Source organism: Lynx rufus, unplaced genomic scaffold, assembly GCF_022079265.1.
Source record: "Lynx rufus isolate CCGP_SWC_20201006 ecotype Redwood Valley unplaced genomic scaffold, mLynRuf1.p SCAF_3, whole genome shotgun sequence".
Taxonomy (NCBI): Eukaryota; Metazoa; Chordata; class Mammalia; order Carnivora; family Felidae; genus Lynx; species Lynx rufus.
This window is the reverse complement of record NW_025814845.1, coordinates 72413135-72428630: the sequence shown is the minus strand read 5'-3', so window position 1 is coordinate 72428630 and position 15496 is coordinate 72413135. Positions and strand designations below refer to the sequence as shown.

The following is a 15496-nucleotide window of genomic DNA, read 5'->3' as shown; positions in this document are numbered from 1 at the left end:
AATACTTGAAAAACTAATGGAAAGATTGCAACATACCTGAAGAATATGGTGTAAGTAATATGTTTATGTCATATCTTAAAAACTGAGATAGCATTACGTACATGTGACATTTTAAGGAGAAGGTATTCACAGGTTTACAAATTTTTGAATTAAGTTTTTCTCAAAAACTGATGGAATCAAAGGATTTTTATGTCAGCATATTTACCAAATGATAATTTTCACATTTTAATTAAAAGCAGATTAGTTCAGGGGTCCCTGGGCGGCTCAGTAGGTTAAGCGTCTGACTCTTGGTTTCAGCTCAGGTCATGATCTCACAACCTACTATGATATCAGAAAGACCCTGCGCTGGACCCTGCACTGACAGCACAGAGCTTGCTTGGGATTCTCTCTCTCTCCTTCTCTCACTGCTCCTACCCTACTGGTGCTCACTCTCTCTCTCAAAATAAGAACAAACACTAAAAAAAAAAAAAAAAAAAAAAAAAGATTAGTTCAGAAAAAAGTATAATCGGCATTGGTGCTGTTTGTCAGTGTTTTTTGGTTTTCCCACTTCTGGGCACATGGTTGGTGGGTGTTTCCTGCCCCCTTACCTATGACCATATGACTCACTTTGTTTTGACCAATAAGATGTGAGAAGTGTTATGAGCCACTTCTGAATGGAAATTTAATATCTGATGTACAATTTGTGACTTACTCTCTTTCCCTCAAAGGCTGCAACATAACATACAAAGATTGTTCCACTAACCTGAGTCTTACAGTGAGGGCAGGCGGGTGCCTGTTGGCCAGCAATAGATGTATAGCTTAAGTGAGCAATCAATTCATCAATAAATGATGTTAAAGTCACTAAAATTTGGGAATTGTTGTTTCTTCAGCATAACCATGGATTCAGTTTATTTCACTCTATTTGGGGGGCTGTACAGTATAATGATGATCTATATCCTGGAATCAAGACTGCTTGGATTCATATCCCAGATTCATCACCATGTATTTGATATTAACTTGGGAATTTTATGTCAACTTGTTATGCCTCAATTTCCTCCCGTATAAAATGAGAATAACAATAGAATCTATCTTGTTTTAAGATTAGATGAGTCAACACACACAGAGCACTTAAACATTTACTTGGCATGTAGTAGTACCTAATAAATATTAGCCATTATTCTTTCCATCTAAAAGAACTCTAGCACCTTGCATTTGCTTATGATTGTAATGTCATTATAACTGTTCATAATTATCATTGAAAAAATGAAATGTAATAGCTGCCTTATTAGAATTTTAGTTTTATTGTCTTTTTTTAGAAGCATCACACTCCAGAATGATGCATATATGCTATTTCTCTATTAAACAGAATATTTGATTTATAATCATATTATCTCTTCTAATTCTGATAAAGAAGAGTGAGTACAATATGAGAGCAATGATACCAATACTATTAGCCATCATCATTTGGAACATATTTATTTTACCCTGGTATTAGTAGACCAGCATATTCCCAGGGACAGCAGCACAAGTAGACTCAGCATGAGTGACAGAAAGCATTGTGGACTAAGACTCTGAAGACTAACCCTGTGGTTGGGAGGCAGCTTTGCCCTCTTCAGCTTCTCAGTCCCTGTTACGGTTTTCCAACACTTTTGCTACCCTGAAAATCACTGTGGTAAAGCCTACTGACATCAGCTCTTGAGAGTCTAGACACTTAGAGAACAAAGAATATGAATACAACTCTCTTTAGTACCCCTCTTAGGCCCATAAGGATTTACATTTCAGTTCTGAATATAGTTGAGCATGTCTTTGCTCTGTAAAACAAAATAAAACAAAACAAAAACCAAACAAACATACAGAACCTGAAAATAGTACTTCAGTCTACACTCTGATAAGTGTTCTGTTGTGACTTTGGACAAGTAAGTAAACATTTTGAATCCATTTTCTGTTAAGTTGTGTAAGTACATCTGTAAAGCAAGGAGGATGAATTAAATTACCTCTAACCACCCCTCCACCCACCCCCCACATTTTTAAAGAGGACTGAAAAATCTTATACAATATATTCTATATTTTAAAGAGTTAATACCTCACTTGGGGTGATGAGAGTAGCACACATGAAATAGCCACGGATAAATTCAAGTATTCCATGATTCACCTACAAGGCTATAGAGAAGTGTGTTTTAAAGTGCAGGTTCTGGGTCTGGCAGACCTATGCTTAAATGTAGCTTAGTAACTTTCTAGTTGTGTGATTTGGGCAAGTTACTTAATTTCCCTGTATTTCAGTTTTCTTGCTTGCAAAGGATACCACATAGGAATAGCTACCTCACAGACTTTTATGAGGATTAAAACATTTAAAATATGTAAAGCCTTTAGAACAGCACTTGACACACAGAGCCAAAAATGTTAGCCATCAGTGAACTATAGAGGGCTTTAAAGAAGATAGAATTCAATTATGCCTAAGGAAGCCAGGTTATATGCTGCGGTGGAATAGGGAAAATAAAATTTGTTTTCTTCTTCATATGAAAAAGCAAGAGAGTGGGGCGCCTGGGTGGCGCAGTCGGTTAAGCGTCCGACTTCAGCCAGGTCACGATCTCGCGGTCCGGGAGTTTGAGCCCCGCGTGGGGCTCTGGGCTGATGGCTCAGAGCCTGGAGCTTGTTTCCGATTCTGTGTCTCCCTTTCTCTCTGCCCCTCCCCCGTTCATGCTCTGTCTCTCTCTGTCTCAAAAATAAATAAACGTTGAAAAAAAAATTAAAAAGAAAAAGCAAGAGAGAAGACATAGCTCTACTGGTTCAGGGAATGATGTAAGTAAAGGCACTGAGACTTGTGAGTAGAAATAACACATTCTGTTTCTGAAACAGCAGGAAAACATACAAATCACGCTGCAAATGTTAGATTCAGTTTTTCTTATATGTGTTTTCTCTTAAGAGAATTTTCTACTGTACTTTTTGATACAAACTAAATGGGAGAAAATGAAGTATAAAAAGGATAGACACTTTATAGGAATAAAACTATATCCAAAACATTTTGTTATTTATATTGTATTTTATATTCAGTAAAATATATAATGAGGTATATATATCATAACTAGAAGAACACAAAGAGAGCATATACTCTATTCTAATCAACTGAATGCATTACTGCTCCAGTGTGAGTAATTTTGTATAAACAGCAAATGGAAACAAAAAATAAAATGAGTAAATACTTATTTTAAATATGATATATAAAGTTAAAAAATGGACTATTCTCCTATTTTATAGTATACATCCAGAATGTTTTTAAAAGTAACTTTTGTTTTTTAATTTTTTTTTTAGTATAGTTGACCCACAATGTTATCTTTGTAAAGGAATTTTACTTTTTTTCTCCAACTGAATCATGAAATTCTTGACTTTCAAAAATTGCAATTCTTGAAAGCTTGCCTTAAGTGAGAAATAAAAGGAAACAAAAAGGTAATCTCCAAGAAAAGCAATCTTCTAACTCTTGCCTCAAACTGTGTTTTGAAACATTCAAAACACAGATGAAAAACCAAATATATAACTGCAATCTTGGTCAGATATACTTTTTGTTACAAGGCATTTTTTTAACAATTAAAAAGAAATGAAAATTCCAGGAGACTGGGTTGACCATTCCATTCCAATCGAATATCACTGTCAGAATAATTGGTGGGAATGGAACAGGTGAGGAGGAGGAATTAAAGCAACTGACTTTTCTCCACAGAAGGAAAAAAGGGAAGTAACCTTGTCTAATTGCACGGACATGAAAACTAAATCTCCAGAAAAATAACCTAATAATACTTCCTAGGAAAATAGTCTTTATATATGGAGTTTTTAATAGAGGTCCCTGATTAAGGATTGATTTGAAAAACAAATTTCAAAATCTATGGATTTATGAGCACAGCTCCCTTTGAAAAATGTCATTGTTGGAATATAAAATAGAGGTGTTTCACGGATGAAACATTCTTTCTTCCCTGTGTGGTAACTCCACAAAACCTCATTTAGATATCTGATCTTTTTATTCTGGACCAGAGAGTGGGTGTTCAGTGTGAGATGAAAGAGTTTGGAGAGCTGTCCCTCTTTCATCTGAGCTTTTTTTGTCAAAACCTTTCAAGTAATTAGTAAAGCTTGATATTGGGTAAGATCTATGATTTGTATTGGTCTAAATGGACAGTCTGATCCTTTGTGTTAGCTTATCAGATATTGCATATTCTTTTTCATTAAAAACCAACAATAAATTTCTAATGGATAATATATATGTGAAATTCTACTAGATGCTTTCTACTTTTTATATCAAATTAATTTTAAAAAAATTGGGGGTTTCTAAAGCTCACCTTCTGGTAACAGAGCATTAGAAAAACCATATTAGTATCAATTTATGCATATATAAATGTTTATTCATTCTGTATTTCCATTAATGAAATGGATAGGGTAGCTTTTAAGATATTCGTCATTGGGGCACCTGGGTGGCGCAGTCGGTTAAGCGTCCGACCTCAGCCAGGTCACGATCTCGCGGTCCGTGAGTTCGAGCCCCGCGTCGGGCTCTGGGCTGATGGCTCAGAGCCTGGAGCCTGTTTCCGATTCTGTGTCTCCCTCTCTCTCTGCCCCTCCCCCGTTCATGCTCTGTCTCTCTCTGTCCCAAAAATAAATAAACGTTGAAAAAAAAATAAAAAAAAAAGATATTCGTCATTAACTTTTAGGGTCCTATTCTTTAAAAAAAGTTTTGTTAATGTTTATTCATTTCTGAGAGACAGAGAGAGACAGAGCATGAGTGGGGACGGGCAGAGAGAGAGGGAGACACAGAATCTTAAGTAGGCTCCAGGCTCTGAGCTGCCAGCACAGAGCCCGATGCAGGGCTTGAACCCACGACCGTGAGATCATGACCTGAGACAAAGTTGGACGCCCAACTGACTGAGCCACCCAGGTGCCCCTAGGGTCCTATTCTTAAAATTCATGTAGCTACAACCAAATGACAGTCAGATGATAGAGATCTCCAACAACATAAATCATAAAATTGTGTAAAAATTTTACTGAAGTATAAATTGAACACTAAATAAACGACAACACAATAACTTCTTAAAACATATTATACAAACCATGAGGTAAACAAAATTAAAATTTGTGTAGAATATTTATTACTAAGTGAAGTTACTTGTTCTTTTAAGTTGACTCTGCTATCCTTAGTGGGAAAAGGTAAAAATAAATCTCTTTCCAGGTCAGAAATCTTGCCAGCCCTATGAAGAAGAAACTTCCATGAAGAACCTGAGTAGGAGGGCATGACATCTATTCCCTCTCCACAGACATTACATTCAAGATTTATGAATACACAAGCCTTTCAGGTTGTTATCAAAGTTCAAGTTATTGGCTATTTTTCCTCACAGGGGGAAAGAATATTGCATATCATAATTGTAATTACTGTTCCACTCCCCCCAAAAAAAGCACCAAGGGGCAGAGATTTATTTTAGAAATAATAATCATACATAACATGGTATAATATGGCAAGACAGGAAGACCCTGAATTTACTTTCTCCACAGACACAACACATCTAAGCCTATTTATAGAGCAATTCCTCCTGAAAAACAGAGGGCTGACTGAACAAAAGATAGAACACATGGAGAGAATGGCAATAGAGACAAAGATGTGGTAATGAAGGGAACTCCCACCTCCAACACTCCTGGAAATGCAGGGGGAGGGATACCACTGAGGGGACTGGGAGCAGATCTGTCTGCCCTGGGCACAGAAAAGAAGCCATAGTGTAAAAAAGCAGCTAGTGTTTAAAATATGCAGCCTTAGAACTCCCACCACAGAGAGGTGGGAGCTGCTGGAACACTATGGTTTACATGCATCCTATACCTTGATAGTGCAGATGGCAGCAGGGTCCAGGCACCATACTCAGCCTGCCACCTTAGCAAGACCCGGGCCTCTAGCCTACACCAGCCCCAGATACCTTGGAGCTGAAACAAACAAGCAAGCAAACAAACAAACAAACAAAAAACATAGTTTAAAGCAAACAAACAAAAAACTAGAATATAGAAGAATGAGACCCAGAACCATACCAAATGGAGGGGGAGCTACTGGAACTTTCTCTGGTTTGGCGGGGGTGGGGGCATAGTGAGCACCATGGCTTATGTTCCCCTTCCACCTTGATAGCATGGACAGGAGCATGGTCTGGGTTCTCTAACTAACCTACCACCTCAGTGAGCCCTCGGTCCCTGGACCACACCAGCCCCAGCTATCCCACCAAGCCAGCCCCAGTGTGGCAGACATAGGGACACCCCTTTTCAGCACTCACTACAGTTCCAGCTATCACATCAAGGTGACACAGGTTCAAAGCACTATGGAACACTCCAGACCTGTACCACTTTGGATCCAGACAGCTTGCTAGGGCACCTCCAGCACAGAGTGCCCCAAGACCTCCTGATTCACACCTGCTTTTTGGCTCCAGATGCCTCACCTAGGTGTCCCCAGCACTGTGTACCCTAGGATACCCCAGTTTGCAAACACTTCAGCTTCATTTACCCTGCCATGCTCCCACTGCATGGAAAGCCCAGGGAGCATCCTGGTCCATGCTCATTTCATCTTTGGCTGCCCTGCCAGGGTGTTCTCTGCACAGAGATCCCAGAGACTGTCCAGTCTCATGCCTACTTCAGCTCCACCCAACCAAGGCAGCCTCAGCACAGGATGCCCTGCAACACCAGCCCATGACAATCACAACAGATCATTCCATCCGAAAACAGCAGAATACACATTCTTTTCAAGTACACATAGAACATTTTCCAGAAGAGATCACATATTAGGCCACATAAAAAAGTCACATTGATTTAAGAAGATTAAAGTCATGTCATGCATCTTTCCCAGCCACAATGGCATGAAACTAGAAATCAATCAGAAGAAAACATAAATGGAAAAAAACACAAACACACGGAAGGTAAACAACATGCTATCAAACAACCAACAAAGAAATCAGAAGGAAATTAAAAAAAAAATAAATGGAAACAAATGAAAATGAAAACACAATGGTCCAAACCTCAAAAAATAAGAAAATGTTCTCTTTTTTTTTAGAGTTTTTTTTAATTTATTTTAAGAGAAAGTGAGAGGAAGTGGGTGAGGGGTAGAGAGGAGAGAAAGAGAATCTCAAGCAGGCCCCACACTATCAGTGTGCACAGCCCAATGCAGAGTGGAACTCATGAACTGTGAGATCACGACCCGATCCTAAATCAAGACTCACATGCTTAACCAACTGAGCCACTCAGGTGCCCCAAACAAGAAAAATTTCAAATGAACAATTTAATTTGAAGGAACTAGAAAAAGGAAAAAAAAAAGCCCAAGAACAGTAGAAGGAAGGGAATAATAAACATAATGCTCTGATAAACATATCAGAGCATAAATAAATGAAACAGAGATGAAAGAAAGAAAGAGAAAGAAAGAAAGAAAGAAAGAAAGAAAGAAAGAAAAAAGAAAAAAAGAAAAAGAAAGAAAGAAAGAAAAGGAAGAAAGAAAGAAAGAAAGAAAGAAAGAAAGAAAGAAAGGAAGGAGAAAAGATAAAAAAATAAAAGCTGTTTTTTTGAATTGATTAACAAAATTTGTAAACATTTAGCCAGACTCATCAAGAAAAAAAGAGAAATTATTCAAATAAATAAAATCAGAAATGAAAGAGAAGTAACAATTGGCACCACAGAAATACAAAGGATTTTAAGAGAACTCAATGAAAAGTTATATACCACAAAACTGAACTAGAAAAAAAATGGAAAAAATTACTAGAAATGTACAATCTCCCAAAATTAAATGAGAAAGAATGAGAAAATATGAACAGACCAATTACTAGTAACAGAATTGAGCTGGTCATCAAAAAACTACCACAAACAAAAGTCCAGAATCAGATGGATTCACAGGTGACTTATAACAAACATTTAAAGAAGAGTCAATACCTACTTTTCCTCAAACTATTCCAAAAGGTAGAAGAGGAAGGAAAGCTTCCAAACCTATTCTATGAGGCCAGCATTACCCTCATACCAAAAACACAAAGACACTACAGGCCAATAACCCTCATGAACATACATGCAAAAATCCTCAACAAAATGTTGGCAAATCACATTCAATAATTCATTAAAAAATTCTTCACCATGATCAAATAGGATTTACACCAGCTGATCCAAATCTATAAATCAATTAACACCAAAATGAAAGATAAAAATCATATGATGATCTCAATAAATGTAGAAAATCATTAGACAAAATTCAACATTCATTCCTGATAAAAACCCTCAACAAAATGGAGTTAGAAGGAACACACCTCAACATGATGAAAGCTGTATGTGAAAACTACACAGCTAACATCATACTCCATGGAGAGAAGCTGAGAAAATTTTCTCTATGGTCAGGAACAAGAGAAAGATGTCCACTTTTACCATTTTTATTCAAATAGTCTTAGAAGTCCTAGCTACAGCCATCAGACCACAAAAAGAACTAAAAGTCATCCAAATTGGGAAAGAAATTTGAACTGTCTCTGGTTGCAGATGACATGATACTATACATACAAAATCCTAAGGTCTCTACCTAAAAACTATTAGAAATAATAAATGAAATCAGTAAGGTTTCAGGACACAAAATTCAGTTGCATTTCTATACACTAACAACAAAGTAAAAAAAGAGAAATCAAGAAAACAATTCCATTTACAATTGAACCAAAAATAATACCTAGAATAAACTTAACCAGGAAGTGAAAGACCTATACTCTGAAAATTATAAAATACTGATGAAAGCAATTCAAGATGACATAAAAACAAAATGAAAAGATCTACTATTCTCATGGATTGGAAAAATTACTATTGTTAGGATGTCCACAGTAACCAACGCAGCCTACAGTTCAATGTAATAAATATCAATAGCATTTTTATAGAAGTAGAATAGTCCTAATATTTGTATGAAACCACATAAGACCTTGAATAGCAAAAGCCATCCTGAAAAAGAACAAAGCTGGAGGTATCACAAATCCAGATGCCAAGACATATTACTCAGCTGTAAAAATCAAAACAGAATAGTGCTGGCACAAAAACAGACATAGATCAATAGAACAGAATAGAGAGTACGGATATAAAACCATGCTTATATGGTCAAATAGTCTACAACAAGGACGCAAGAACATACACTAGGAAAAAGATGGTCTGAAAAACTTGTCAGCTATATGCAAATGAAGAAACTGGACCATTTTCTTACATCACACACAAAAACTCAAAATGGAGGTGCCTGGTTGGCTCAATCAGTACAGTATGCAACTTTCAATCTTTGGGTTGTGAGTTCAAGCCCAAAATTGGATGTGGAGATTATTTAAAAATAAAATCTTAGGGGTGCCTGGTGACTCAGTTGGTTAAGCATCCGACTCTTGATTTCAGCTCAGGTCATGATCTCATGGTTTGTGAGATTGAGCCCTGCATTGGGCTCTGCATTGACAGTATGGGGACTGCTTGGGATTCTCTGTCTTCCCCTCTCTTTGCCCCTCCCCCCTTCAAAATAAATATTTAAAAATAAATATCTTTAAATAAATAAATAAATAAATAAATAAATAACAAAATAAAACTCAAATGTATTAAAGACCTAAATGTGAGTTGTGAAGCCATAAAACTCCTAGAAGAAACAGAGGCAGTAATTTCTTGGACATCAGCCATGGAAACATTTTTGTGGATATATCTCCTCAAGCAAGAGAAATAAAAGCAAGATAATTTTTAAGTGTATTTATTTATTTTGAGAAAAAGAGAGAGAGTGGGAAGATAGAGAATCCCAAGCATGCCCTGCACAGGCAGCTCAGAGACCAACTTGGGGCTTAAACTCATGAACCGTGAGATCATGACCTGAGCCAAAACCAAGAGTCAGATGCTTAACCAACTGAGCCACCCAGGCAACTGCAAAAATGAAATATTGGGATTACATTATAAAAAAAGCTTTTTTTAAAAAAAAATGTTTATTTTAAAAGAGAGAGAGAGAAAGAGAAAGACTGAGTTACTCAGGCACCCCTAAAAGTTTTGCACAGCAAAAGCAATCATCAACAAAATGAAAAGGTAACCTACTCAATGTTAGAAGATATTCATAAATTATATATCCTATAAAAGGTCAATACCCCCACTATATCAAGAACTTATACAACTCAATACCCCCAAAAAATCGAATTAAAAATAAGGAGAGATCTGACTAGACATCTTCCAAAGGAGGCAAACAGATGGCCAACAGACACATGAAAAAATGCCCAACATCATTAATTATCTTGGAAATGCAAATCAAAACCACATTGAAATATTATCTCATACCTGTCAGAATGGCTAGAATCAAAAAGGCAAGAAATAGCAAGTGTTGGTGAGGATGTGGAGGAAGAGCAATCCTTATGCATTGTTGGTGGGAATGTAAATTGGGCAGCAACTGTGGAAAACAGTATGGAGGTTTCTAAAAAAATTAAAAATATAAGTTTATACCTGAAGCTACTATAACAGTATGTTAACTGAAATTAAAATAAAATAAAATAAATAAAAATAGAAATGTCTTATGACCCAGTAATTCTACTACTGGGTATTTACTCAAAGAAAACAAAAACATTAATTGAAAAGGTATATGCACTTCTATGTTTACTGCAGCATTATTTACCATAGTCAAGATATGGAAGCAACCCAGTGTCCACCAACAGATGCATGGAGAAAGATGTCCTACACACACACTGGAATATTACTTGAACATTAAAATAATGGGATCTTGCTATTCATGACAACAAGGATAGACCTGGAGCATATCATGCTAATTGAAATAAATCAGACAAAGAAAAACAAATACTATATAATTTCACTTGTATGTGGAATCTGAAACACAAAACAAATGAATAGGCAAACAAAAAGAAACAGACCCATAAATACAGAGAACTGATGGTTCCCAGAAGGAAAGGGGGGGATAGGCAAAATGGATAAAGGGGAGTGGGAGATATAGCCTTTCAGTTATGGAATGAATATATCACTGGAATAAAAGGTACCACATACAGAATATAATCAGTGGTATTGTAATAGCATTGTATGGTGACAGATGGTCGTTACAATTGTGGTGAGCACAGCATAACATATAAAGTTGTTAAATCACTAAGTTATACACCTGAAACTAATGTAACATTTTTTGTCAACTATAGTTCAAGAAAAAAAAATGTTAAGATAGCATAGAACTACATTTAGAGTTCCTGTAGGAACATATAGGCAAAAAAATACAACATTGAAAGCATCCTTTTTTAAAATTTGACATTTCCACCTCTAGCAGCAAGTTAAACATGGGAAAGAAAGTACATTTTGTTTTCTAAATAAACAGAACTTCAAAAGAACATCAAATTTAGGTAATTATGAAAAATGTTACCATTTTGAAAACTTTAGCAAGGAAATTATGTGTGTCATAACAAAATCTTACGTGTGTAATAAAATATTTTAGACTCTTCATTAAAAAAATACAAACAGCTATATGTCATAAATCTAACTGGGAATAAGTTACCTACATTTTTTTAAAGAGGTGAACAGTTTTAATATTTTTTGTTTTATTTGTTTGTTTGTTTGTTTATTTATTTTAGAGAGACACAGAGAGAGAGAAAGAGTACGTGTGAGAAGGGGAGAAGGGCAGGAGGAGAGGGAGCAAAAGAATCTCAAGTAGTTTCCACACTCAGTGCAGAGCCAGCATGGGGCTCAAACCCAAAACCCTGGGATTATGACCTGAGCCAAAATTAAGAGTCAGAAGCTCAACCAACTGAACCAACCAGGCAGGCGCCCTTAAGTTGCCTATATTTTAAAATATGATAAATAAAAACATTTAACATGCATATATTACAGAGCATGACAAATTAAATTTTCATGATTTAAAATATAGATAAAATGTGTTAATAAAACTATTTTCTTGGCTCATATGTTATACATGTTAAAGAATTAGGTATTCACATAGTCAAGATTTTATCATCACAATTATTCCTATCCATAATGCATATTTCAGAGAAATTCTATCTTTAATAATGCATAATGTATACACAATATACAATTATCTATATATCTGTAAATGTAATCCATGTATAATCTGTATTGAGTTTTGTCATTGTAAAATCCACCAGTATTCTGAAGTCAGAAAAATAAAACAAAATTCTTTTGATCTGGAACACCTGAGCATAATCTATGACTTTGATATCATTAGAATAGTTACATGAACTTGAGAAAGCTCATACTCTTCAAATTTCACTTTCCTTATTAGGAAACAAAACATAATTAAGCTTATCATTCTCTTATTTTGAGTTAGCAACTGTTAGAGTATTTCAGGCACTCAGGAGTCATAGTTCAACATAATGCTTCCTTTCATCAATATACACTATTGTTGTACTATTTTCAATGGTCAGATATACTCTGATGCCTGTCATCAAATACCAACTTTAGCTTTGCAACACCTTGGAGTATAGTACAGTAAGTACAATGGTTCTTGCACATTTTTCTAAAAACACTTTCAATGCAATCAAATAAACACATTTTAAGAAAGTAAAATTATTAACTACAAACATGCTCATTAATGTATACTCAGTCCAAGTTCCATTAAGAGAAAAAGGGAAAGAATGAAAGAACAGTTTCATTTCCTTGGCCGACATCCAAGGAAGCAACACCGAAACGTCTCACTAGTGTTAAAGAACAATCTTGAAATTGTACGATTTGAGGTAAGTGATCATTTTGTCTGTGTGGACAGTTTCTGCTACATTGCTTGTAGGGAAAAAAGTAACTTTCTTCATTGACTTAATCTAGAATCCAGTTAATAATACAAGTTTTTCTTTTCTTTGCATCTTAGTCAAAATATCATTAAATTCTTTCTTCTTATTTAAAATGATATTGATCATTCAAGTTGATAAAAATCTTTACCAGGTGAGTGCTTTATTGTAGGTGATGGGGTTTCTTACTTTATCTACATTTAAAGGTTTCAAATATAAAATAAGGTCATAAAAAGGAAGAGATAAGAATAGGATTACAAAATAAACTATAGAAAATTGTTAGAGAAACAAAATAGTTCTATCTTAGGTTATAAAAGAATGCATTAAGGGGCAAAGTCAACAAGGACACATACAATGTTTTCAAGTAAATAAATATATTTATAATTTTATTTTAACACCATGGTTTAAAGCCAACATGTGATCATTCATATTACATAATGATTCAAATAATTTAAGACATTTTATAACATATATCTGAATGTTACTACCATTAATTATGATTATTTTGTTGTCTGTTTGAAAAAAATATAGAGAACTCCGTAAGACCTGCTTTCCTCTCCTTAGCTCTGTGGCTCTTCTGTTGCCGGGCACCCTGCTCACAACACTGAAACCCTTCTGGGCTGTGTCACTTACCCTTGCAATAAACTACAACATTCAAGGGTGCCTTGTTCCACCTGGCCATTTAATAATTAAAGTGAGCTCTTCTAGAAAGGCAATAAACAAAACAAAACACGGAAATCAGGCAGCAATGCTAAGTCCAGGAGACAAGTGTTCTTTCATGATACATTCAAGAAACTTCCCTTAATATGAGGTCAGTCAGTATCCAATAAACTTTTTTCACATGTTCAGAGATATAAATAGGTTTCTGACTTTCTGTAGTTTGAATAAGACTCATTACGTATTTTGAATAAGTTTGAATAAGACTCATTATGTATTTCTTTGGAGACACCCTGCTTTCATCTTTTGATCTCAATACAAGAGAAACATAGAGAGAATTTAGTTCTTCAGTAGGAATTATCTCACTAGGATGGGAGAAACTAGTACTGTTTACAAACTTCCCTAATGTGCATAGAATATGTGATGAAATTAAATGAAAACTATAACCAGAGAGACAAATGAGATGGATGAAAAGGTTGAACAGAAAATGTGCCCTGCCAAGTGGAATGTTACATTTAAAAATAGTTGCATATAATTTTTAAGTAAGCCTATTTTTGTTGTCAACATACAGTAAGAATAAGGTAGGAATATGTAAAATAAATAAGTATTTTATGCGATTGTGTACAAATGCAGAAAATGAAATATTTGGAGTGGAAACTAGCATATTACATGAAATAGCTAACATATGGAATGATGGAAAATTGATTTTATTCAATATTTCACATGTCACAGACTGATGATACATTGCTTATGGTCAAATGATTTAACCTAGGTTGAAATATTTACTGGTTTAAATAAACCTTCAGTGCATGTAGGATTCCACAGGGCCTTGAAAAGAAGAAAACAAAAGTAAATAAATGAATGACTTCAAATTAATGAAATGAAATGAAATTTTTATTTCATATGAAAATTTAAAACATAAACACTTAAAAAAGCAGAGGCCAACAAAAAACTGTTTTACTTATGATTTTCTAAGTCAAAATTCCAATTAAAATTTATGAATGTTTATTAGTAATGCTTACAGGTTCCTAACATCCAATGAAATACATTTTATGCAAGTAAAAGAGGAAAGATCGATTGGCAAAATTCTATTATTTCCTTTGGTTTTGTGAATAAACAAAAACAAAAACAAAAAATAGTTTTACCCAGCTCTTTCCTTTATGTATTTCTCAAATAAAACGGCTTAAAGAAAATTACGTAATTAAATAATAGGTAAATCTCACATGGCTTTCGTGATATATTTCTAAACCATAGTCACCATCCAAGGTCCTAAACAAAACTCCAACAGAATTTTATCTGCAGCAGTTATTATTATTATTTTAACCTGTATACTTCATTATAGTTTTAAGTGATAGAAATGGAAACATTTCATAATCTTCCATCTTTTCAACTTCAAAAAAAAAAAAGAGAAACTCTATTGTGCAGAAAATATACATAAAAAGAAATACATAATCCACGAAGTATAGAATATAGCACTTGCCCCTGAGGAATGTAGAATTTAGTTGAATATAAATGAATATAAATAAGAGAGAAGCCTTACTACAAGACTGACATATAACAAGACATCAGTTATATGTCAATACATAAAACTGGTGAGAATTTTTAGAATTTATAGTAACTGCCAACTACAAGACAGTCAGTTATACAGGACTGATAACTGCTGACATAATTCTACGGAAAGAGAAATTACCCCCAGTTTGGGTCCTCATAGTAAGGATATGAAATTGGAGCATGGCTGGAAAACAGAGATCTATTACAGAGGAGGGACATTCCAGATAAAATGGTTAAAAACAAAACTCTAAACAACAGAGACAAGAAATAGCAATTTGTGTTGGTGCAGTTTAAGTAGAATAAAAGGTTTATATTTGCAACATAAATAGAGAAGGGTTTAATTTCAGCGACTATGGGTACTGTTTGAGGAAAGTGAATTTTGTCTTTTAAGACTTAGTGAATCATTGAGTTTTAAAGTAGAAATACAACACAATGAAAGGGGTGTGTTTGTTGTGGTTTTTTGTTTGTTTATTTGTTTTACAGACTTATGTGTGATGCTATATAGATTTTACCATGTAGAGACTGTAAGTAGGAAGGCAAGATGAAAACCCAGGTGAGGAAGTCTTGAAGCG

General features: G+C 34.9%; 1 protein-coding gene across 2 annotated transcripts in view; it reads right to left on the bottom strand.

Annotated features, from left to right (window-relative positions):
* The window catches only part of CCSER1 (coiled-coil serine rich protein 1), an 854890-nt gene that overhangs the window by 154359 nt on the left and 685035 nt on the right, over window positions 1–15496 (bottom strand). Inside the window, exon 10 of one of the 2 annotated variants that reach the window (XM_047091178.1) lies at window positions 13082–14201. The exons of the other annotated variant lie outside the window; for it this stretch is intronic. Within the exon in view, the coding sequence (XP_046947134.1) occupies window positions 14142–14201 (60 nt within the window). The 3' untranslated portion in view covers window positions 13082–14141. Of the gene's footprint in view, window positions 1–13081; window positions 14202–15496 lie in introns of those variants that run through there. 2 annotated transcript variants of the gene reach the window in all.